Raw genomic sequence first — 23,931 nt, forward strand, 5'->3', positions numbered from 1 at the left:
ATATTGATCCACAGACCAATTGCAGCTTAGTTATTAAGGATAAAATTAGTAATTGGGCTACAATGATTTCTGACCTTTTAATCTTTGTATAAGTTTCAAAATTAACAGAATATCCCCCATGTTCAAAGAACAATACCTGGCTTGTCAGGAAATATATAAACTAATTCAAGTAGACCATATCTTCCTAAATATGGTAGAAATATTAAGTTCCTTAAACTTGAGCAGATATTACAGATATTACCAGCTTCTTTTGTGATTCATTTAAATCAATTCCATTAGTCTACATCAGGTGTCATCCTTGGCACTTTAAGACTTAGGATTAACTCCCAGATTCTCAGCCAGCAAAGCTGGCTGAGGAATTCTGGGAGTTGAAGTCCACAAGTCTTAAAGTTGCCAAGGTTGGACACCCTGGTCTACATGTTTCTATCACTAAAATGTTTCTAGTTGGTTCTGTGTACTATGCTACTATAAATAATATAGGACAAAAATAATCAAAAGACAATATCCCCTTCCAGAATGGATAAAAATAGTGAAGACCAACCTTCCTTATTTATACACTATAATATGCTATGATTTATATATTACAATAGCTAGATTCCAAATTCAGCATGAAACCCCAAATATGGCTTAACATAATTTAGGAATCCAGTCATTAACTAAATCAGGCAGATAACTACCATATGAAGGAGTCAAACATTAGGTTATCTAAGTACTTTTACAAACTTTTACAGAAAAAATGAGAAAAGAGAAGTTTGTCTTTACTTGTGAACAAAAACTCACTTGCTTTTTAAGAGCTTTGTAAATCTTTAATTTAAAATTTACATTACTTTTTTATCCTTACTTCCAGCTACTTGGTTACAAGTCTACCTCTTTTTCTATTATTGTTGTTGCTGAATGCACAGACAAATGTTTAGACTGGATTTGGCATTTTTATCCACCTATTGAGTCCTATGCTACCTTTTGTCAATGTAGATAGTATTCAAGCAGTTCTTTAGATGCATTATTAAAGTTGATTTTTTTTCAAAGAAAAAAATGTGGGAAAGACATTAGACATTAAAATATTGAACATTACATTAAGACTGAAAACTATATTGAAATTCTAGAGAATTATACATTTTATTTATAAGGGACTTCAGATACTACATAACTGCATGCCTACTTAAGTTTACAAATTAACATTAATGTATAAGACATACAAGGGCTTCACCAATCCAAATTTCTTTCCCCCCACAATACCCTGTAATTGGAGAAGGCTTTGTAAGCCGAGCCAATTAGTTTGCAACTCAACTACTTTTCCAGAAGAAACCTTTCACAAATAATTTTGCAGCATCTCCTTTGGAACTATAGGGAAAATAATTTTCCCACTGGTCAGAAATACTACCTCAGTTTGGTAATCAAAACTCAAAGTGGCACTGGCCCTCCCCAGTCTGTCTGTCTGTCTGTCTGTCTGTCTCTCTCTCTCTCTCTCTCTCTCTCTCTCACACACACACACACACACACACACACCCCTCAAACTTTCTGAGTTGATCATGGAATTACTTTTTGTGGTTTTCTGCAGAGTGAATTGTTTCTTTTTCACTATGAAAACAAACACAGCAAGAAATGCAGGGGAAGAGGTGGCATTTTCTCTCCTTCCCTGTTGGCCAGCTGAAGACACCACTGGTTACCTCATTCAGCTACAAAGTGAGGACCACCTGTAGTATAGTACAATTGTGAGGATCCTACTGGAAGTCACTATTCTTTATTATGTTCACTACTGCAGTACATCAGAATGCTTAAAAATGGTAAAGGAGATCTGAGTTAAGAATGTAACTGTCTCTTTAGGGTTTCCCTATATTGACAACATTAAGAAGTATAGACTTCAATTCCCAGAACTCTGGAAGTTGAATTCCTGGTGGTGTCTCATCATTGCCACCACTGGGCAACCTTGCTTCAGGAGAAAGGGCATTTCACTGGATGTGAAAGAAATGCAGACACTTTTCAGAAAAGCCAGAGAATTGCATATTTGACAATTTCTCTTAACTAGAAGCAAGTAAGCATATCCAAGCCACTTGTCTTAATCACACCTTTATCCATAACCTGGAGCATCACACAAAGCAGAGTTCCTCTTGCAGTTTGGTTCACAAGGTTGGTTTACAGCCCCCAAGCAAGTCACCTTGAAATAGTCTCTTTCTCCTACAATCTTTAGAAATTCCATACTTGGTTATAAAATTCTGCTGTGTTCCTCTGAGCTTTTCTGCATATGTTAAATGCATGGATGGGAGATAAAATATCAGTTAATTATAACCAGGTTCAATACAAACCCTGACTTGGCTATCATTGTGTTGAGTAAACCTGATCCTAATTAGCCTAGGTGAAAGAAAGCTGCACAAAAGCAGTTTGATGCAAGAATAGTATGGGGAACATGGACATTATCTTTATTTACAGCAGCACTTTCTAACTCAGAAACTTTCTCAGCTAAAAACTGTTCAGAGGGAGCCCAAATTGTCCAGAATCTTTATTAAGGACATCAGTGAAAAAGGGCGAAAGAGAACCTACAGGACCTGAATCACAGATCTTTCATTCTTTAAAGTTATCACACAAGGACAATCAATTCTAAACTTGCTAGAAATTTTACCTGCTCAACTGTTTAGTGCGGTCATTGAACTCAATGAAGATAGTTTATTATTTTGCATACAGATTCTAACAGATAAAATGTTTCATACTCAGACCATAATTTCTTTGTAGCAGCCACCCTTCAAGGGAAAAAAAAAAAACCACTTTACAAGGAAAGCAGAAGTTTTGAACTCAAGTTTTCTTTCTCAGATCCAAATTGAGACCCTCTTTTCAGCCTTTCTCACTAAAGCCATGAGAATATTTTAAGCGAATGACCAAAAGCCATCGAGAAAGAACCAATTACTAAGCCATGTGCACTTTTAGGATATCTAAGTTTGGCAGATGTGCTTTACAGGATAAAAGCTTTTAGAGAGGTCCAAGAGGAGGATGAAATCTGAACCACTTCTTGGCAACTGAGGGCAGCGCTTGGCTTCTTTGGGACCTTTCTGCCATTTAGGAAAAGGAAGAAGTGAAAGGGGCCTTCTACACTACACAATCACTACACACCCACTAATGTATGTCATCTCTCAAATGAGGCACGTTAGAGCAGGGGTCTCCAACCTTGGCAACTTTAAGCCTGGAGGACTTCTGGAATGCCCCAGCCAGCTGGCTGGGGCATTCTGGGAGTTGAAGTTCTCCAGGCTTAAAGTGCCAAGGTTGGAGACCCCTGCGTTAGAGCGTTCGTTTATTGGTGGATTAGGAGATTGCTTTTCTCTTTTTAAAAGCTGCAACACCCGGCCAGGTCGCTTGCCACATACTTGGCGGTTGCGCGCAAGCGCAATAGAGCTCAAGCTAAGGAGCCCTTTGACCAGCCGCGACATCCTTGCCAACTTTTGCCCTTAAGCCCTAGCAGTGCCTAAAGCTGGCGGGGAGGGGAGGGAGGGGGGAGGAAAGTCACGGCTTGGGTAATAACTTTGCGCGCTCCCGTTTGGCCCCTTCAGTTTGAGGGCATCGCGGCCGCAGCTCAGGACCCGCCGAAGCCGAGCCGCAGAAGACTTCGCCGGGACTGCAGTCCCTTCAACGCGGCTCCTTTCCCTAGAGGCAGCCGCAGCAGCACCGGCTCTGCCAAGAGCCTTCGCAGAAGCGCGAGGACAGGACGCAGCGCGAGCTGCCGGGCAAGGGACAGAATCGTCAGCTCCCCCTTTTCCAATGAGAAACCCCCCGTCTCCGTCTCCGCCGCCGGCGTCTCCCAGGTCCGGAGGACAAGGGAGCCTCGCAGTCGCCGCTGCCGCAGAGCTCAGCCAGCCGACCCCCAAAACCAAAAAACGTTCCCTCCCACGCGAAAGTTCAGCCTTTGCGCGGACAGAGGGGACGCGGAAGGCCACCTCCAGCACCCCCTCCCAAGGTCTGGAGCCAAAACTTCAGTTTCCGCCCCCCTTCCTTCCCCGCTTGCACCCACCGCGTCTCAGCCCACGAAGGGGCCAGAGAATTGAAGGGGAAGCCAGAACATCCCTCCTCTCCCCCATCCCTTTGCAGCCCAGGGGTAACCAAAAGCACTCACCTATCGCGCCCGGAGCTGCTCTTCAAAGCGCAGCTCCAGCACAACTTGGTTTATCTTCAGTAGCTACTGCAGGACGCTTCGCTCAGCGCCGACTTCGGAGCTGGTGCGTTGAGCCTATGCGCGCACTCGGAGCGCTCTCTCTCTCTCTCTCTCGCACACACACTCCTTTCCCTCCTCCCTTTCCTTTTGGTCCGTTTTCTGCCTAGTGCGCGTGCTCAATCCCGGCCGGCCACTGGAAGGGAGTACCTTTTCTTGTGCCTTGAGGGACTGACCACACCTGCCTTTCCCGGTGACGTCACGGCATTCCGCGCTACCTGGCCCAACCAGAAGCGGGAGGGGAGGGGAGTTGTCTTTTGCGCCAACTGAAGGCTTTACAGTCACAGAGACGTTGTTGAGGCAGAAAGCAATTCCTATTGCTTGCCAGTTTGGTGAGGCTGTCGCGGGCCAGATTTAAATGCTTCCTGTTAAATTATACGAGAAGGATTTACGTTGGAGAAAAAGCTGCAGGTTTGTTTGTTTGTTTCTTCCCTACGCGGGGTTTTGTTCTCGCTTCTCTTATTTGAATAATACATGATACTAGAAACGAAGCAGCGGAAAGCTTCAGTACTGTACAGGCTCTCATCCTGAAAAAGAACAGTGGCAACTCCACCAGTTTGGATGTAGGAAATACAAACCCTTTAGCTCCAAGGCATAGTTTATTTTAAAAGGAACTCTCCTTCATAAGGAAAATAAACATAAACATGGTAAACTAAGTCACCAAAGTTTAAAGGCACAGTAAGCATAGTAAAGCACTCTGCTGTAAAAGAAAGCAAATATATGCCGAACTTTCTTACCATGCAAAATTTGATGTTTTCCTAGAAGTAAATCGGTATAGAGGCATTTGACATCAATAAAGCTTGCTCCATTTTCTGCTTGCAGCCTTCCAGAAACACTCCGACTACATCCTCTTACAAAGTGTTACAACAGCCTGCTTTAGTGTTCCTTCAGTCTTGGAAGCTAATTCTTCTTAGCAATTTTCTAGGATTTAATTTCCAGAAAAGTTTAGTGATCATATCTTTATATTATCGATTTATTTGGTACCTCCACATCATTTTTTTACATCATTCTCCACTGCCTTGTTTTTTTGATCATGCCCATCTTTGATAAAGGTTTCCCTTTTATTTCTGGAATCTGTTTGGACCTTGTTCTTCCCATTTCATTGTTACTTTCAATTTCTTTGCACTCCTGATTCATAACTACAAATTTCTTCTTGTTGTTTCTTCCAGCTACCTCCATGTAATTTCTTCCTGCTTTTTTTCTGGCACTCAACATCAATTTGGGCAAATTTTCTTATGCTTTTTGCTTTCTTTAGTAGTTTCAATATACAGTAACTGTATCAGTTAAAAGTCTTTTTGATGCCCTTTTGCTTTCTGCATTTTAAGATAGAGGTTTCTTTTGCTTCATCTCTGACCATATGAATTTTGCAATGACTGGGGTACTCTGTTTATTAAATATAATCCATTAAATTTATTGCTGATCTTTACCACATGACCATGTAGACTGTACCTTAATGAGCCAGTTGTTTTCTTGAAGTTATAGTTTTGAAAGAGGAATTCACAAACTGGGCTGCAGTAAGTTAAAATCTTGGTTTTGCCAGCTGACTAAAGCTTCAGCATCTTTGCTTGCAAACTCAAAAGTATATAATCCGCTTGATTGATCAGTTTGATCTAGCCAAAGAGGTTCATGTATAGATTCATCATTTTAGGTTATTGGAAAAAGGTATTTATTGTAAAATGGATTTTTCTCTGAGAAACTTTTAATCTGTCTCTTACTTATTTTCATACACTAAAGCCAAATGTTTACATTCTTCCAGATGCTACTTTACTTGTAACTTTTTCCTATTATTCCTAATATCCGTTTTGATAACATCAACGTTGCCTTGCACCATCACTCTTATATTCCACATTATAATTTTATACATATCTTTGCAGCATTGAACTTTTGCTTTTGGCCTCATCTGGCATTGGCTGCTTTTTCACCTTTAATCCAGCCACATTGTAACAGATAACAGATAATCAGAGTTGGAAGGGACTTTATAGGTCATCTAGTCCAACCCCCCACCCAAGTGAGAGACCCTACACCATATCTGACAAATGGCAGTCCAATCTCTTCTTGAAAGTCTCCAGTGATAGTGCTTCCACAGCTTCCGAGGGCAAGCTGTTGATTGTTCTCACTGTCAGAAAGTTTCTCCTTATTTCCAGGTTAAATCTCTCCTTGTTCAGTTTCCTTCCATTATTCCTTGTCTGGCCTACAGGCGCTTTAGAAAATAGCTTGACCCCTTCCTCTCTGTGGCAGCCCCTCAAATATTGGAAGACTGCTATCATGTCTCCCCTGGTCCTTCACTAGACTAGACATGCCCAGTTCCTGTAATTGTTCTTCATATGTTTTAGTCTCCAGTGCCCTAATCATCCTGGTTGCTCTTCTCTATACTTTTTATAGAGTCTCAACATCTTTTTTTATAAAGTGGTGAACAAAACTGGATGCAGTACTCCAGGTGTGGTCTTACTAAGGCTTTATAGAGTGGTATTAGTATTTCACTTGATTTTGATTGAATCCAAGGCTATTTTTATTTGCCCTCTTCTTCTAGTTTATTATATGCCTTGCAACCTGGCAGGCTCTTCTTCAAAATACAATGGCGACATAATTCCTGTTGCATACATACCTTTAATTTCCTTGACAAAAATACTGGAGTGACCTACCATTTCTTTTCCACAGGATTATATTTAGTCTGTCCACTCTTTTATGACCCACTCATCATGGGTGACTCTCCAGGAAGTGTTCACTCCCAAAGTATAGTCCAGCATTACTGGAACACACAAGTTCCTTTACCACAACAAAATAACGAGCCATAAAGGAATTGTAAATACCTCTCTTGCTATCATAAAATTTATTCGAATACTTAGCTGGAATATATTTTAATGCAGTTTTTAACAAGCTGTTTACTACAAGATCTAGATTCCACATAAAATTATTCATACAGAAGATTATTACCTGGATTTACAAAAAAATGAATGCAGTGTTGAACACCTTAGGGGGCAGGGAATCATCATATCAATTAACCCAGATGCTGGATTCTTACACATTTCAAACTGAAACTTGAGCTATAGTTGCTTCAATGTTGCTTTCAAGCAGTATGAAAGATAGACCCAGTAAACAAAAATAGAGGTACAAAAGCATTTCCTTTATATCAAAATGTAAATAACAGTATGCTTCTTAGTCATGCATTTAGCATTTTTTCTAAATACCACTTCTATCACATTATTATTTGACTTGGTATCAATATTTGGTTGTTTTCATTGCTGCTTCATTCAAGATTTTAGAGAAACAAACCTTGGATGTCATTAAAAAAAGCACATTATGGCAACCATGCCAGATCTATAAACCATATATTCTTATTGGCTTATAAATTTGATTTGTTAAGGGGGAAACAAGCCAGAAAGGAATCAAGGGTTTCCTTGGGTTTGTTTAACTACAGTTACTGATAGGAAAAACTCCCGAGTTTCTTGCTATGATTAAACCATAATTTTAGGCAAATTTCTCAATCTCAGCAACTTTAGGGTGGGTGGAATTCAACTCCAAGAATTTTTCAGCCAGCATGATAGCTTTTCCCAGATCAATAAGTATGAAATTTCAAATTCTCCCTAAAAACAAACCCTACGGAATGGATTCCAGTGCATGGGAATTTAAATGATTTTTTAAAAAGAATGCTTAGTTTCTAGTTTTCAGTTCTATAGCACTATTATTTTATTATCTCCAATCTACATTTAGAGAGTTTGAAACAACACAAACCAGACAAACCTGTTTTCTGGAGTGACAAGTAAAATAAGCATTTACTGTATACCCCTTTCCCTTCTAATATATCTCCAGTTCACTGAGAAAAAATAATAACCTCTTTCAAGTTCCTGCCTGTCTTCTAAAACAGTGGTCACCAACTGGTGGGCCATGGCCCACTGATGGTCTGTGAGAAAATGCTGGTGGTCTGCAGAGAAATGTCACCCCCCCCCCAAGCACCCTCCAAAGCAATTAATCCAGGCTGCACAGGAAGACAAGGCTGCACCACTCACATGGCCTGCAGGAACCCTCCCTGTCCACTCACTCCTTACCTGGAAAACTTGCCTGCTAAGTTGCTATTTTCCTTTTTTTCCCTGACCATCAGCTGTTCTGCTGTGCCGGGAAATTTAGATTAGCTAGAAAGCAGGATATCGTTGGATTTCTTGCTTTCTAGCTAATCTTTAGATCTTCGGCTCTACAGAGCCAAACCTTCCTTAGGACTGAAGCTTCTATTATTCAGTGCAGGTAGCCGATTGCAGATAGATAGATCTCTAAGTGAATCTGTAATTCTGTGAGCAACTCAATCTGCCTGCCTGCTTTGCCTGGTTTTGGGTAAAAGTTGCTCTTTTTAAAAAAATAAATTCAATATTTACATACATAGTGAGTTGTGAGTTAATTTTATGAGTTTGCTTGCAAGCAAATTTTATGTGACAGACTCGGAGCCAATTGCAGAATCATAGATCTCTAAGTTAATCTGTGATTCTATGAGCAACTCAGTCTACCTGCCTGCTTTGCCTGATTTGGGGTAAAAGTTGCTCTTTTTTAAATTAAAAATTCAATAAATATAATATTTACATACAAGCCATGCCCAGCCAGTCACATGACCCCCCCAAGCCACATCCACAAATTAGGCTACACCCACAGAACTAGTTGTTAAGAAATTTGAATCCCGCCTCTGTGTGTGTGAGAGAGAGAGAGAGAGAGAGAGGGAGGGAGGGAGGGAGAGGTTAATCATATATATATATATATATATATATATATATATATATATATATATATATATATATATATATATATATATATATATATATATATATATATATATATATATATATATATATCTCCCACCAATATCAGCAAGCCACTGTCAATCAAAATTAATATTTAGTGGTCGCCGGGATTTAAAATTATGAGTTGGGTGATCCATAAGGTCCAAAAGGTTAGCGACCGCTGTTCTAAAACACTTCAATGGTGTTAGTCCCCGCCATCTTGTTCCTAAGAAAGTGCAAAAATTAACAAGATAGGAAAAGCACATTGAAGTTGAGTTCTGGAATTCTCTCCAATTCCTTTGTTTGCAGTGGCCATAAAAGTAACATTCATTGCATATGTTGGCATGCATGTATGCACATTCTCCCCAGGGACTACTAAGAATTGTGCATATGTATTGCCTACAGTCTGTGAGGGTTTAATGAGAATGGATTCATATGTATTGCATGCGTGTGTATTTTTTGATGTATGTGTGCAGTGTGAAGCACAGGGAAAGATGTGTATGTCCTGAGTCAGTTTAGGGGATTAGAATAGAGAAGTCATAAATGTTCTGAGGTTCCACCCAATCATTTCTCCTGTAGGAATTTGTTGGGTTGTTGTTTCCATCTTTCTTTAAACACTGAGCTGATTGGCTCATTTCAAACCTGATCTTTCCGAGAATTATCTGCTGACAGAGAAGATGGATGGAATCTAGCAAAGTCCCACTGCATAATTTCTTTGTAATATCGTTAGGTTAGTTAGAAAAAGAGAATAAATGTAAACAATGACAAAACTTAATGTGACTGCTTTTATTTTATTTTTGAAATTATGGTAATTTCATGCACGCACAAAGACAGTATAAGTCTTTGTGCATGCATGAAATTGCCATAATTTCAAAAATAAAATAAAAGTCACGTAAGTTAGCTCTAAATGACAGGAGCAACTCAGAAATTGTATGCGATTTGCACATTACAAATTGTGCTTTCCCTTGAGTTGGACACAATCCAGCTCAAGATTTCAACCCTCTGCATAATTTCAACTTTTTGCATAGTTTCAATTTGGCTGCTTTAAGGTCTGGCCTGCAGTTCTTAGTTTGGATCATTGCTTCAAGGAATGGAGTATTTATAGGTTTCTATCCTAGAATGCAGAACTCAGACAAGGTTGTCACCACTAAAGTCAGGAAATGTTTTTTGCTGCTGATATCAAAGCAAATGTTACTGTGGGTTTTAAAGAAAAATATGCTACTTTATAGTGGGTTTGTGCTACTCCCATAGCCAGCCCTCAACAGACATCAAAAAGTAACATTTACTGATGACATTAAAAGTATCAATTTGATGTAATTGTTTCTGAATTGACTTCTATTCTCTCTCCCTCCCTCACATTCCTGTCTAAGCAACTTTGGGTTTCTTCAAAGTAGGATTTGAATCCATCTCCATTCCAATTAGAAGTCTTGGGCATGTTTTAAAGCTTGTAGGAAATATGTTGCATTTATTAGTCAATTTAATTTCAACCCTATGCAAAATAGCATTTTAGACCTTTGTTAAAAAAAAAAAAAATCCTGTCCATTCCCCATACACCCACTGCTTGGGAAAGAGAAGAAACATAGTTGGAAGAAGATAGAAAATTATTGGAAACAGAAAGGGGATTCTTTATTTTTCTCACATTGGAGGAAACCTGACCAAGATGAAAAAGGAGTATTGGACAAGGATTGTCTCATATTACTTGAGGCAGTGGACATAACTGAGAATTTATGGGCAAAGGTAATGTTTTCTTATTTTGAACCTGCAACATAAACCCTTAGCTTGAATATTCTTCTCAATGTCTAAAACTGTATGTGCACTAATGGCAAGATAGAACTACCTGTTCTGGAATGCAAAATGTGGGATGACCTCTAGATGGTGGCAAAGAGGCATTCCTTGATAACATAAAAGTCATCAGAGTTCTGCAGCCCAGATATAGTAGCCTGGTGAAGCCATATTTATTGAACCTGCAAAGAAATATAGTACCAGGTTTTAAGGCTATGCACTTTGGGAATAAAAGGATACTCAGAATCAAGATTTTCTCCAGAATAGACCCAGTTTTATGAAATTTATGAGTTCCAGCTGAATCTGTGTGAAATATAGGTGCTGAATAGAAGGCAGAGTTTTGTTGAGTGTTGTATATTAACTATTTATTTTGTATTAATTTATGACAGATACCATTGAATGTGGCCCGCAACGGTCTTACCAATTGGCAAGCTCTATACCATTTATAGTTTTGGTTATTTTGATTATTGGCATGGATTTATGCTCTTTCTTATCTTCTTGCCAGTCCAAGTGCCACTGGTGCACTAAGTTTGGCTTCTAAAATCATAAGTTCTACTTGTGTAATCTTTGGATAGGATTTGTATCCAAAAGACAGAATGAACATTTATACTCAATGTTTCATTCTACCCACTACTACTGTTTCTTCCAGTCAAACTCAGCATTGATATACCAACAAACATATAGCCTTTGCTAAATGAATGGGTCATCTCTTGAGTTACAATAGTTGTGGTTTCTTGATGTTGCTTCTTAAAGGCAAGCTACATCTGTATCTCATTAGAGCACATTATTAGAGCTTGAAAAACTGTGGCTGAACAATTAATGGACGTAGCACAAAAGCATGCAGTTCCTTTAAGCAGAAAGTGTTTTTGATTTTTGTTACAAATACAAGCTGATTTTCTTTTTAATCAACAGAGCTGCAGCATTAAGCTCAATCCCATTTAAAACAGCAACTAGTGTACTTGCAGAGAGAACACATTCTAAGAAAGTCTAAGAGTACAAGTTAGAGTTTTTAAGGGGGACATTTTGCATTCCAATATCACCATTGCAAAAACTGGCTTTTCCCATAAATTAGTGGAAATTATACTAATAATATTATAATAATCATTATTATTATAGGTTCCTGATTTTAGGGAATCTGCTACTGTCATTTAACAAGGGCAATGTCAAACAAGGTTCTTGCCATTTGTAAACATGGGTGCAGATATCTGGTCTGCTTGCTTCTTGTAAGAAGCTAATGGGGAGGATGATATTAGGGAGTGGAAATAAATTCTCCTCCCCTTGATAAAAATCCAGCCACTGAAAAAAATCTGTCTTTCCTGCAGGAAATGGCACAATTCTGCTTGTTCCCAGAGACTTCTCTGCATACCTTTAGTCTTGAATAGCTCCTTGACCCCTAATCTGTGGCAATCTTGCATTTGAAGATACTGCATTTGCTTTGGATATTCTGACCCTAAGTGGCATTCATGTTCACATTGTTGTTGACAGGGAAGGGGCTTTAGGTGAGACTGAAATATAATTGGGCTCATCATAACCTCTCACCATTTGGCTTATCACTGACTCAGAGGGTAGAAAGACAATTCTGAAGATTTGGTCTTTGTTGAGAGTATTCAGAAGAGAAAATGTTTCAGGGTTCAGCTAGCAGTGTCATTACAGGTAAGTTAACATTCCCTTATAACCTTGACATGTGGTGTAGTAGTGTCATCATAGGGCTCTCTTATAGAGAAAATCCACCTGCTCAAACTAATGAAATGTATCCTTATTGAAGATAGCGTTGCCCAGAGACAATACAGAAGACTCGAATCAATTGGAAAAACTGACTTGCTTGCTAGTGTGTTTATGCCATGACTACAATCTTCTTATTTTACCATATCACCATAAGGGCAGCGGCAATGTAATGCACATTAGTTGCCGCTATTGTAGAGAGAAAGAGATAGTTTTACTCTGCTTTGTTATTTCTAGAAGGTAATTATGAGATCTGGATGAGGTGGATTTTTTTTTTCAGCATTTGACCTACTGAACCACCATCGTTTATTGTTTCTTAGTCACATCAATTTAACAGGTATGCCACACTAAACTTAAAACCTCCTCCCTTTAAATGATTAATGAATGAGACTCTATGCAGAAAGCATTAGACTGGTTTGTACTGAAAGGAAATGACCCCAAAGAAGCACAGTAAAACCTTTATTGAAATTGACTTCCCTGGAGTTTCATTTTACACTGGTAGAAACTGACATTCTGAATACGCCTGAGTGAAAGAAAATATTGTAGCTGGAATGAAAGAAGCAATAGTTAGGCAGCTGGTAAGTATAAGCTACTATCAAATGACCTATATGCAGATCACTAATGAATTGGACTTATCCTTTTAAAAGATGAAATCCAGGCTTAAATAAATGATCTGCAAATTTTTAATTCAGAAAATAATTTTGGTATAGGTAAAAGGAACCAACACATTTATGTCAAAATCTTCTCAATTTCTTAGACCATGGTGTTACCCTCTTGGAAAAATTACAGCTGAAAATGGCACAGAAGTTAAATATGGTAAGAAAAATAAAATTAAGGAAGAGCCAGTATAAAGATAATATATGTAATAGATACATACCCTAATCTTGTATTAAAAATGTAAAATTATCCTGAGATGTCTTATGAGGCTCATTTCTATTTTGTGGTAGTGTTTATGCACATTTTTATGGTAAGAGCTATTTTTAGACTGCACAACGTGTGAAAAAAATAATTTTGCCATGTGAAAATGCAGTCTTTCATTAAGTTTTTATCAGACAAATGTTTATCATATAGAATCAGCCTAGATCTCAATTTAAAGTGAAAGAGTTTGTGATCTAAAGAACAGAGAATTGTAATAAGCTTGAAACATTTTCCATAGTGCCACTGAAGAACACCAGTACATTAAAATTGGAATCCAATAGCAAAGCAGATTTTACAGACTGTTTATTTTGCCTAAATATATTTCTCCCATCAGTTCGTATTCCATATTACATTATTAGGCATTAAATAAATAAAAACTTTATTTATGAAAGGCTGAAATATTTTTGCAGATTACTTGCTTTTGTATGAAAAATAGTATAATTTGAACTATTTAATACTTGAATTATGTTACTGCAAACCATAAAAACCCATTTTCAAACATCAATTATGTATGACATTTTGCTTATTGGTTAATTTATTAGACCATAAAGCAGAGATACAATGTGTATAACTCTAAAATCTAGTCAATTGATTCAATGTTTTAAAAACATATCATCGATTGATAAGTGGGTTGTTTGAAGAAGCTTTTTTTTTCTTTTTAGATCGAGAAAGAGCATCCAAATTATTTGAACTGCAGTTCTACAACTTTTGGACACCAATCAGGGAGCTTGTGGGATTGAGGAATTTTTCTTGGAGGGACAGCCAGGATTGAATCATCCTTGTGCTCCTGCCATGGTGGCACTTATGGTGTGAAGATCACATGCTTTGTGATTTTCCAGTTTTGTTTCATTTTCTCTGCTCATAGTGGAGAAGGAAAGCCCAGAACTCAAAGACTAGAAGACAGGCTTTGTGCTGTTTTCTGATGACATGACAAGAGACAAAACAGGAGAAGGTTAGAGTCATGATATTGGTGGATAGACCATACCTAAACTTATTTAAAGTATTTCCTTCCTATTTTTCATTGGAAGAGCTTTTTTTTTTTTAAGAAAAAAGATACAAGTATCTTTCCAGCTGACATGGACTTTTGACAATTATTCAGACATCCATTATAGGGTTGTTGGGTTGTTTTTTTTGGCAATAGAGGTGGTTTGCCATTGCTTTCATTTGAGGATTTTTTTCAACTTCAGTCTAAATTTTTGGAGATCGGTTCTGCCACAAGGACTTTCTTTCAACTAGTTTGATGCAAGAATTAGAAAGGTTGATGTTGGAATATTCTAAAGACAAAGGATTGCTCTGCTTACATTTAAAAATTTAAAAATGTGCTTACTTTATGGGATTTACCCAAAATGTAAAATCTAGAAAATTATACATGGAGCCATAAAACTTGGTACAGGTAGCCCTGAACCTATGACCATAATTGAGCCCAAAATTTTTGTTGCTAAGTGAAACATTTGTTAAGTTAATTTGCCTCCTTTTATGACCTTTCTTGCCTCAGTTGTTAAATGAATCATTGCAGTTGTTAAATTAGTAACACGGTTGTTAAATGAATCTGAAATTCTCATTGACTTTGCTTGTCAGAAGGTTGCAAAAGAGGAACCGCCTAACCCTGGGACACTGCAACCGTCATAAATGTGAGTCAGCTGCCAAGCATCTGAATTTTGATCATGTGACCATGGGAATGCTGCAATGGTTTTAATTGTGGAAAAACAGTCATAAATCACTTTTTTCAATGCTGTTGTAATTTTGAATGGTCACTAAATGAACTGTTGTAAGTCAAGAACTATCTGCATCCCTTTGCTTCACTCCGCTATCAATAGCATAAATTCTTTAGCCATTATCCTCCACAAAGCTGGAAAATCTGTTCTGTAAGATTGATGGAGTAGATTGGTGATATTTTGGGGGTAGATGTTGATCAGATCAGGGAAAATGCACTCAGATATTCCCTCTTTAATAAAGAATGCAGTGTGCTAATTGGAATATTTCAAGCAAGGATGTTTCAAGCCATTCAAAGCCCATCTAAGATGGAAATGTCAGTCTGTTCTTCATAGACAAGGGAATATCCCACATTCATTATACAATCTTAATGGTCAGATGAAAAAAGGGAAACAGCTCTGGAAATTTATTTTATTCAATTTCATAGCTACCCATCTAAATTGAAATTGAAATACTATTGTCTACATAGGAAATAAGGGTCAGCAAATGACCTGGAATCCTGACTTTAATTAGCAGGGGGAAGAAAGTTCATATCCAATCCATAATTGGATCCTTCAAACAGCATAATAATCCATAGTTCATCCTTCAAACAGCAACTTGAGACCATGGGAAAATTTACAACCCTCTTTTTAAAAACAACAGCGTATTTATGTTCTGTTGGATTCAGAGAGAAACAGGAGGAGCTTCCAGAAAAGGCCTTCTGTGCTAAAAATATTTTTATTCAGTAGAGCTAAACATAAACATTTCTGAAAATGATACCACTCAGAAGCTACAAAAGATGACCTAAGCAGTTTCATTAAATAGAATCTGAAACAGTGCTGTGGCTAAAACTGAGAAGCCATAAAAGCCTCTCCACATCTCACAGAAAACTACTGTATGCGGAATTGGGATGCCATTTCTGGAGAAGAAATGCCTTACAAAAGAAAGGATTAAAGATAAATTGCTTGCAACCATTAAATCCAGAGTCTAAAATTTCCAAACTGTATTACTGCAGCCAAAACCAGCGGTATGAATTTGAGCTGCCTGTTGGCTGAATATATAATAGGTGGAATTTTTTTCCTCTTCATTTTTCCAAAAAGTACCCCTAATCACAATCAAAGCTAATTTAAGGTGAGGAGGGGTGTGGGAGTGGTTTTTATATCATTTTTATACAGGAGTCCAAGGAAGAAGCTTCCTTTTTTTTCACAAAACAACCGATTGAAATAAGTTAGGCTGAGAGTGTGATTGGCCCTAAGACACCCAAGTGAACTTCCATAAGGTGGACAAGAACCAGGTTTTCCCTGCATCTGATTCAACAGTAATCTTATGACCTGTGATTTAGGGACCATTTGAGGTTACACTGGACCCCCCACAGAGTTACAGGATACATCCTAGATTTGAAGTTATGATGGCCAACCCCTCCACAGTCAGATGATCACATTTTGGGTCGTTGGCAACTGGCCTGCATTTTTGGTTATTTGCAGCATCCTATGGTCACAATTTAATGGTGTTTTCTTTCATTCCCCCTACCCCCCCCCAAATTCCTATAGGGTGTAATGGGTTCATTTAACAACTGCTACAAAAAAAGATTGTACAATTGAGAGTGCTCACATGGTGGTCTGCTTAAAGACAGGTTACAACCATAATTGTGGGCTCAATTAACACTCATAAGTCAAAGATCACCTACACACTTTTCTCACAAGAGAAGACTAGTCTAATATGTGAAATATTCCTTAATATAACAAGACAGGACAACTAATAAATTAAAATATAATCCAAAGACAGTGGCATTGTTTGGGTTTGGTTTAGCATGAAAAAAAATGAGTTATTTTGTAGTGACATCATAATAAAAGGATGGGAAGAAAATTGAAATAAATATCTTGTCCCGGGTATCTAAAGTGTCTTTAAAAAGCCCTGACAATATCAGCAAATTCTCTTCAAGAATTATTCAGATTGTTTTAGGTAGGGGATTCAAAAGATACTCTAAAACCCCAGACAGAGTAAAGTGGCTTCTAATTCAGAAACCAAACACCTTATGAATGGTATAGATTTTGACTTTGAAAGAGGCAGTCCTCCATCTGAAAAAGCAGTCACTTGGGCAATCTCCTGGACTCCTGGCTCTTCTTCAAGGAAAATAGGAGGCTGCAGCCAGCTTTGTCTGGTAAACCATTTGTGGTCTTTCTGGGACCAGAGGAGCATGCTGAGTCACTGTACATGGGTTGGTCTTATAAGGCCACCCAGAAAATTTAATTGATACAAAATGCCTTTATGCTAAGTAGACAGTCATGTTACTGCCACAAGAGCAATTTAAAGTACTGCAGTTACCTGTAAAGGCCCTACATGGCTTGCGGCCTGGGCATCTTTGGATTTGCGTCCAGGTAACATCTGTTTACCCCAGATGTCCTACGCTAAACTGAATAAGAACAACTGGTTTAATGGTAGTATAGATTATTACCCTAATGGTAGGGAATTAAATCAATTGAGAGATAAATAAATAATAAATCAAAAGAGCCAGTTTGGTCAAGAGGTTAAGATAACAGGCTCTATAAAGTGGGAGGTTGGGAGTTCTAATCCCGTCTTAGACGTGGAAGCCAAATAGGTGATCTTGGGCTGGTCATACTTTCTATTAGCCCAACTCACCTCACAGGATGATGGTGAAGGTTAGTTCTCGGAGTTTGTGGGTTGGTTTCTGAACATTTCATTACCAGGTGAGGTAACATCTTCAACAGAGTTTAGGGGATATCACTGTCAGTGTTCTTCTGTTCATAAGGGCTTCAGATTTGTCGAGGGTCTTTTGGTTGAGTCTTGGGATGGGTCAGGTGTGATGATGAGGTTACATCAGGTGAGGGTTATTGGGATGAGAAGTGCTGGGGGGAGTTTCATAGGTTGGTTGAGGATTGATTCTTTCTCTGGTTGGCTGTGCAGTTGATTTGGATTCTGAGGGGTTCATAGACTGGTTATAGGTCAATGTATCTGTTGATGGATTTGCTTGTGGAGTGTCAGGTTTTGATAAACTCATGAGTGTGGCGGTTGACAGTGTGGCTGATGATTTTTGTATTGCTCCAGTCGAACTGGTGCTGTTTGGTGTCGATGTGGGTAGAGATTAAGGATTTGGGACTGTCGCATATGACTGTCAGCCAGTATTTATGGATTCTAGTTTTTAATTGATGTGATGTTTGTCCCATGTAGAATTGGCTGCAATGATTACAATTGATTTTGTATATTATTGTTTCTTTCATCCTTCGATATCTTGTCTTTGGTTCTGGATTATTCCTGGTGGAGTGTAGCTATGGGTTTGTGGGCTATTACTATTCCTAGGGGTTGAAGAATTCTGGCTGTCATTTCACAGGGTTGTTGTAGGGAAAATAGGAGATGATGTGTTGGATATGCTCACTGCTTTGAGTTATTTGTCAAGATAATAAAGTATTTTTAAAAAATAAATTTATTTGAAAGGCAGGGATAATACTTGCTGGGAGAGATTGTAAATAGAGAGCTAGGAGATATTTGGAGAAGATTAGTTCTTTCTTTTTAGTCAGATCATATAATTGAAAAACACAAATACAGGTCAAAGCAAAGAAATCCATGGATCGAGAACTAGCAGGCTGAAGAGTACAGTCCAGGTTGCAGCTGAAGCTCAAGTTGCAGGGTAATACAAGAAACTGAAGTATGTTTGGAGATAAGAAAGTTGTCTCCAACAATTAAAAAAAAGGCTCCAAGTTTGCTTTTGTGCAGCCTCAGTGGCTGACATGGCTTAATGAGGGAGTTGCTGTCATCTCTTCTGAAGAAAAGCTGAAAGCCTCTGGCATATTCTTGAGCTACAGGACCAGGCACTCTGTCAGGATTAGACCCCTCATGATCTGAGTCAACCCCAAATGGCCATGTTTATTCCTATGGCAGCCACCTCAGATGATTCCCCCCCCCCCCCCAGCTCTTCAGGTTGATAGTCCCTCTGCTCTGCCTTTTTAGCTCCAGCTTCAGAAAAGACCATAAATCTAAAGTCTTCACAGATCCAGAGTTCTGACTGGGGGAGACTTGGAGGCACAAATATATTTCCAGATTCATTTTTGTCTCTGGCTAGTGGTATTTCTGTATTTCTGAATATGTAAAGAAATCCATAGGAGCTCATCTATTGTATTCTGTATTTACTTTTATCATCAAATCAAGGAAAACCTAAGTTTGACTATTTGACTATTTTGTAGAACAGAATATCTGAGTTTTGTTCAGTGCTAGGACATTAAATACTCATTTATTCTTCACAGAGCTTGTCCTTGTTTAAAAAACTGTACTGTTTTTTTCAAGGTATATGTATGTGGAAAATTGAAGAAGAAAGAATTTTGCATTGTTCTTGCAGCTAACAATTGTAATAGTGTATGTAATTGCATCATGAATGACATCTCATTCCTTCTGGTTATTTCTTACTGTTCTTTATTTACCTTTGTGATCATAGCAAGGGGATCATAATACATGCAGGGGCACTTTACAGGAGTAATATATATGCTGATCATTATTCTGTCATCGTTCAAGAAGTTCATTAAACATTTGCAGAAAATATCTGGACTTTGGCAGGAAAGCAATAAATGCTACCACCTAATTGCTAAACCTGCCCTTCTTCTTTTACTATTTCATGAAGACTTTAATTTTCTCAGTTACAAAACTGACAGAAACACCACCTTCATAAAAATTTAATTGAGAACAACTCCTTAAAACTCAGCTGCACCTATTTTTAAGTAACAACTAGAAATTCAGAATTTAACAAATAAAGAGAGTTGCATTGTGGCTAGAACTGTCAACTATAGCTGGTCACATGTTTGTTTAGTACGGACAGAGGCCATTATTCTACCAGCTGCATAGGCAAATGGGGAGGAGCCAAGAGGGGATCAAATCAATGTATGTGAGTGATGATGTCAGCATCAGTGGTGGTATTCTACTAGTTTGGCCCAGTTCAGCCAAACCAATAGCTCCAAGGATCATCTGTGAGCAAATCGGTTCGCTCTAATGATCAGCTGCTGGGCCCGCCCACCCATCCTGGCTCTATTCTTACCTTTATTTCCTGTTTTTCAAGCTCAGCACATGGCATGGCAGATTGCCGCACATCAGCTGTTTTACACACATGGGTTGCAGAAGAAGGTGAGTTGCGCGCTCACACCAAACTGGTAGGGAAATTTTTTGAAACCCATCACTGATCAGCATGCCAATGATGCTGTTTATATATTTGAATTGGATATCATGATATCATTATATAATCAAACCATTTGCTCAGTGATGTAATGATGCATGTATCATCATTTTGATTTCATAAAAATGAAATCAAACTTTAACAACTTACATGCATTGACATCTCAGTAGACTTTTTTAGAACACAATTCAAACAACTGGACTCCATGATAAGATACGAGAGATTTCATGAAATATCAATTGAAGAAAGACTATGGATTGGTGGAGCCTCAGCATTGAAGACAAGAAACACATTCTTGTTGACTGCAAATTCTATCTCTAGAAAGGGCTGCTTACTTAGCCTTTGTTTAAAAAGTAAAAAAAAATATTGAAACACCCAAAATTATTTAATGAAACAAAACTCCATATCATCAATAAGATTTCACTTTTCATTTCAAATGCCATCTCTACCTTGATCGGATTGAGATTAAATTTAGAGGTAATGATCTACTATGAATTTTTTTCTTTGTATCTATTTGCATTTTTGTTTCAGTTTTATTTATTTGATACAGTTAATCGACTTCATAAAGTCTTCCTCCTCTTCTTACCTTCTTTTATTTTGTCTGACTCATTTATCTCTATCTTACCTGCTATATTTTATTCTATTTAATCTTACCATAGCTCTTTTATTTCACTTCTTTATCTTGTCTAATTTTATTATATTTTAATGTATGATGCTCATGCTTTGATGTGGTTAATTGACTAATCAATATCTTATCGACTTCATCATTGCATACTACAGATACTGCTTATCAGTTGCATTACTGTACCTGCAATATAAGGATGACAACATTGCTTTTCCCATATGGGGCTATTATAAGGATTTTATGACACAAGTCACTTTGGTCTCTAAAGTAATGTTATATGAATGCTATGACTTTATTTATCTACAAAGTCAATACCCAGCCAATATATCATACAGTATAATAGAATGGACCTAAAATAAAGTAATCTTTATTTCAATGGTATGAAACAAGAAAAAGATGAAAAATAAAAAAATAGTTACTGCTTTTCTATATTTTTCCATTTCATTTCTATTATGGCATTTTTTTCAAAAAAAGTTTTCTGTGATGCTTTTTAAAATATTAAAAATACATATTTGAAATTAAACTTTAAATAGGTCTAGAATCATACTGACATGATAATTTAACAGTGAATATACTACTCCAAAATAGGATTTGTCTTATTAGAACTACACTGTCTTTTTTCTTAGTGGCTTGTATTTTTTTCATGATTTTCTTTAGTTGTCATTAATTCCTAAGCAATTTGGTTTCTTAAAAAGGACAGGAATAGCAAATAAATTGTGATTCATCACTAATGATATCATGTGTCAACTCGTGAAGCATTCCTGACCTGCTGTCGAGTTGCAATAGGCAAGGGGGATGGGGAATTGAGCCTCGCAGCTGCATCGAAGAACCTGCATTTCAGTCAAAACAAAGCGCATTCCAGATGGCAACGTCAAGGTCATCTCCACAGAGACCCACAGTGACCAGCGGGAGTGACTTCTACAACCCGTGAAATTCCTTCATTGGGGAATGTGACTGATGGCACATCTTGGGGGGAGGGGGAAACAGGGTCAGAGCCAAAACGCAAATTAAGTGAGATCAGAGTTGGCTTCACTTGGTCCATGCTGACCTGACGCTCCTAATAAATAACTGGATTTCTTTTGAAGCTTGCCCCGAGGCTCATGATTTAATTAAGGCATTGGTTGGAACCCTGATATCATGAGTATCAGTCAATTAATAAGTGTGCCATATTGAAACAATAGAAAGTATATATTATTCTGAGTTCATTTGCAGCAGTTTTTGTGATGTAGATTGGAAAAGCAATGCTTTATCAAGCTTTATTTAGAAAAATATCCTCACTGCAATGTCCTTCTTTTTCAACGATTACAAGTCACATCAAAAATAAATTGCAGGCTAAAACAATATTGCATTGGATTCTCCTAATTAGATGTGAAATTTAGCCACTTAATTCTATCCACTCTGGGTATTTACTCTTCATTTCTTCTGAAATTCAATCTTCCTCAGTCTTCTGTCCACATTAGAGCAGCATGACTAACTACATGTAGTAGCATATCTCAAAGATTTAACTTCATCCAGTGTATATTTTAGATTATATTCTACTTGTGAAGAACGGGGCAAGTTAAAAACATGGTAGAATTAATGCTCTTAAATATAAATGAAATCTTAAATCTTCTATTAAATCTTCTATAATCTGCTATTATGGAATAGGACATGAAATATCTTTTTTAACAAATGACTGTGGAATTAAAGACCTCAAGTTGTTTATACAGTATTTCCATGCCATTTGTTTTTTTATCAGTAAAAATACATAAAAGCATGAAGCACATTTAAGCTTTTGAAAATCAGTGGGATAAATATAGTTATCCTAGTTTGGATTCTGGCTTTACTGAAAGGTAAATAGTGCATGAATATGCCCATGAAATGACCAGAAATGGAACTCATTCAAATAAAATTTTAGATTAAAAAAATGAAACCTGGCTAGGGGGTTGCAGCATTTGGCTAGCCTTGGTTGATCTCAAAAAATCTCAGTAGAGTTCTCTTCTTCTCAGAAGTTCTTTTAAACTGGGAGAAGATTAAATGACAATGTTATTTGAAAATTCCAGTCTGGCTATCGACTATTGAAGCATTTTCTTATCCTATAATATACAAAAAGGAACAACCAGTTAGATATGGTGAAATATTGAATGAAAAGGGTGGACTTAAATCTATACAAAGACTCAATGGTTTCTTTATCTAAGTGAAATAAGTGAATTCCGCAGTGCAGGTGTGGTTGATTTGATTAAGAAGAAGAAACCCTAAGCCACACTAGGACTGAAGTTTGATGGCCTGACTTTCATGACAACAGACTTCAAAGAATACCACCAGCCACGCCATGTGTACCACACAATTCCATTGTCTGTCCTTGCTGAATAGGGTCCGTTATAGTACAGGCCATTCAGGTTGGCAGTATGGCATCTAGTGAAATAGAAAAAAAGAAAAGAAATAGAAGACATCTATTAGTTTCAAACAAAATCATAGCTTCCTCAGACTGTTTGCAAGTAGAAACTGTGTCCTATTTTTTTTCCTACATACTGCATCTTAGTCCTTGAAGCCTGAGTAATATCTAGGACTAAAAGGGGGCCACAATTTCTCTTCATCTCCACCTGTTTTTGCTTTGGGGGATGCAGCTACCTCTAACCCTTTGCTACTTGCATGGATCTTGGATCTGAAGAGAATCACCACTTACTCATTGTCAAAGGACTATCTAGTAACAGACCAGAGGTGGGATTCTACCAGTTCTGACCGGTTCTATAGAACCCCTTGTTAACTTTCTAAGCAGTTTGGATAACTGGTAGTTAGAAGCAAGCTCCTTTTGTATTTTTTCCACCCTTATTACATTCTTGCCAGTACGCCTAGACTTCCTTTCTCCGGAGCTTCTGGGGCTTGACTTTCTTAAAGGGGAGGGGTTGTTTTAAGATTTTTACACTGCTGTTGGGAGGAAATACTTCCCTGGACAATCAACACTTTGAAGAAATAATTGAATAATGAAGCAGCGCTGTCAGAAAGAAGCTTTTAATGACGGAACCAAGATGAGTGACAATTCAGCAAGGCTTCTTGGCTAGCTAGAAAGATTGACATTCAA

General features: G+C 37.8%; 2 protein-coding genes and 1 long non-coding RNA gene across 5 annotated transcripts in view; 1 reads left to right on the forward strand and 2 right to left on the reverse strand.

Moving 5' to 3' along the window:
- Window positions 1-4,319, reverse strand: part of MTUS1 (microtubule associated scaffold protein 1) — a 105,615-nt gene extending 101,296 nt beyond the window's left edge. Inside the window, exon 1 of one of the 2 annotated variants that reach the window (XM_026667104.2) lies at window positions 4,097-4,319. The gene's annotated coding sequence lies outside the window, so the exon portion shown is untranslated. The remainder of the gene's footprint in view (window positions 1-4,096) is intronic. The other variant, XM_026667105.2, reaches the window with a different exon arrangement.
- On the forward strand, window positions 4,308-15,158 carry LOC148130714 (uncharacterized). Its single transcript, XR_015749245.1, has 2 exons — window positions 4,308-4,603; window positions 14,040-15,158. It is a non-coding gene; the product is annotated as an uncharacterized LOC148130714 (long non-coding RNA).
- Window positions 15,159-22,085: 6,927 nt separating this feature from the next.
- Window positions 22,086-23,931, reverse strand: part of FGL1 (fibrinogen like 1) — a 38,596-nt gene continuing 36,750 nt past the window's right edge. For both annotated transcript variants that reach the window (XM_026666981.2, XM_087963215.1), the window contains exon 8: window positions 22,086-23,264. In XM_026666981.2, coding sequence (XP_026522766.2) covers window positions 23,105-23,264 — 160 coding nt within the window. In that variant the 3' untranslated portion in view covers window positions 22,086-23,104. The remainder of the gene's footprint in view (window positions 23,265-23,931) is intronic.

Source organism: Notechis scutatus, chromosome 4 (genome assembly GCF_049901735.1).
Source record: "Notechis scutatus isolate UNSWTSFEM ecotype Mainland chromosome 4, rNotScu1.2, whole genome shotgun sequence".
Lineage (NCBI taxonomy): Eukaryota > Metazoa > Chordata > Lepidosauria > Squamata > Elapidae > Notechis > Notechis scutatus.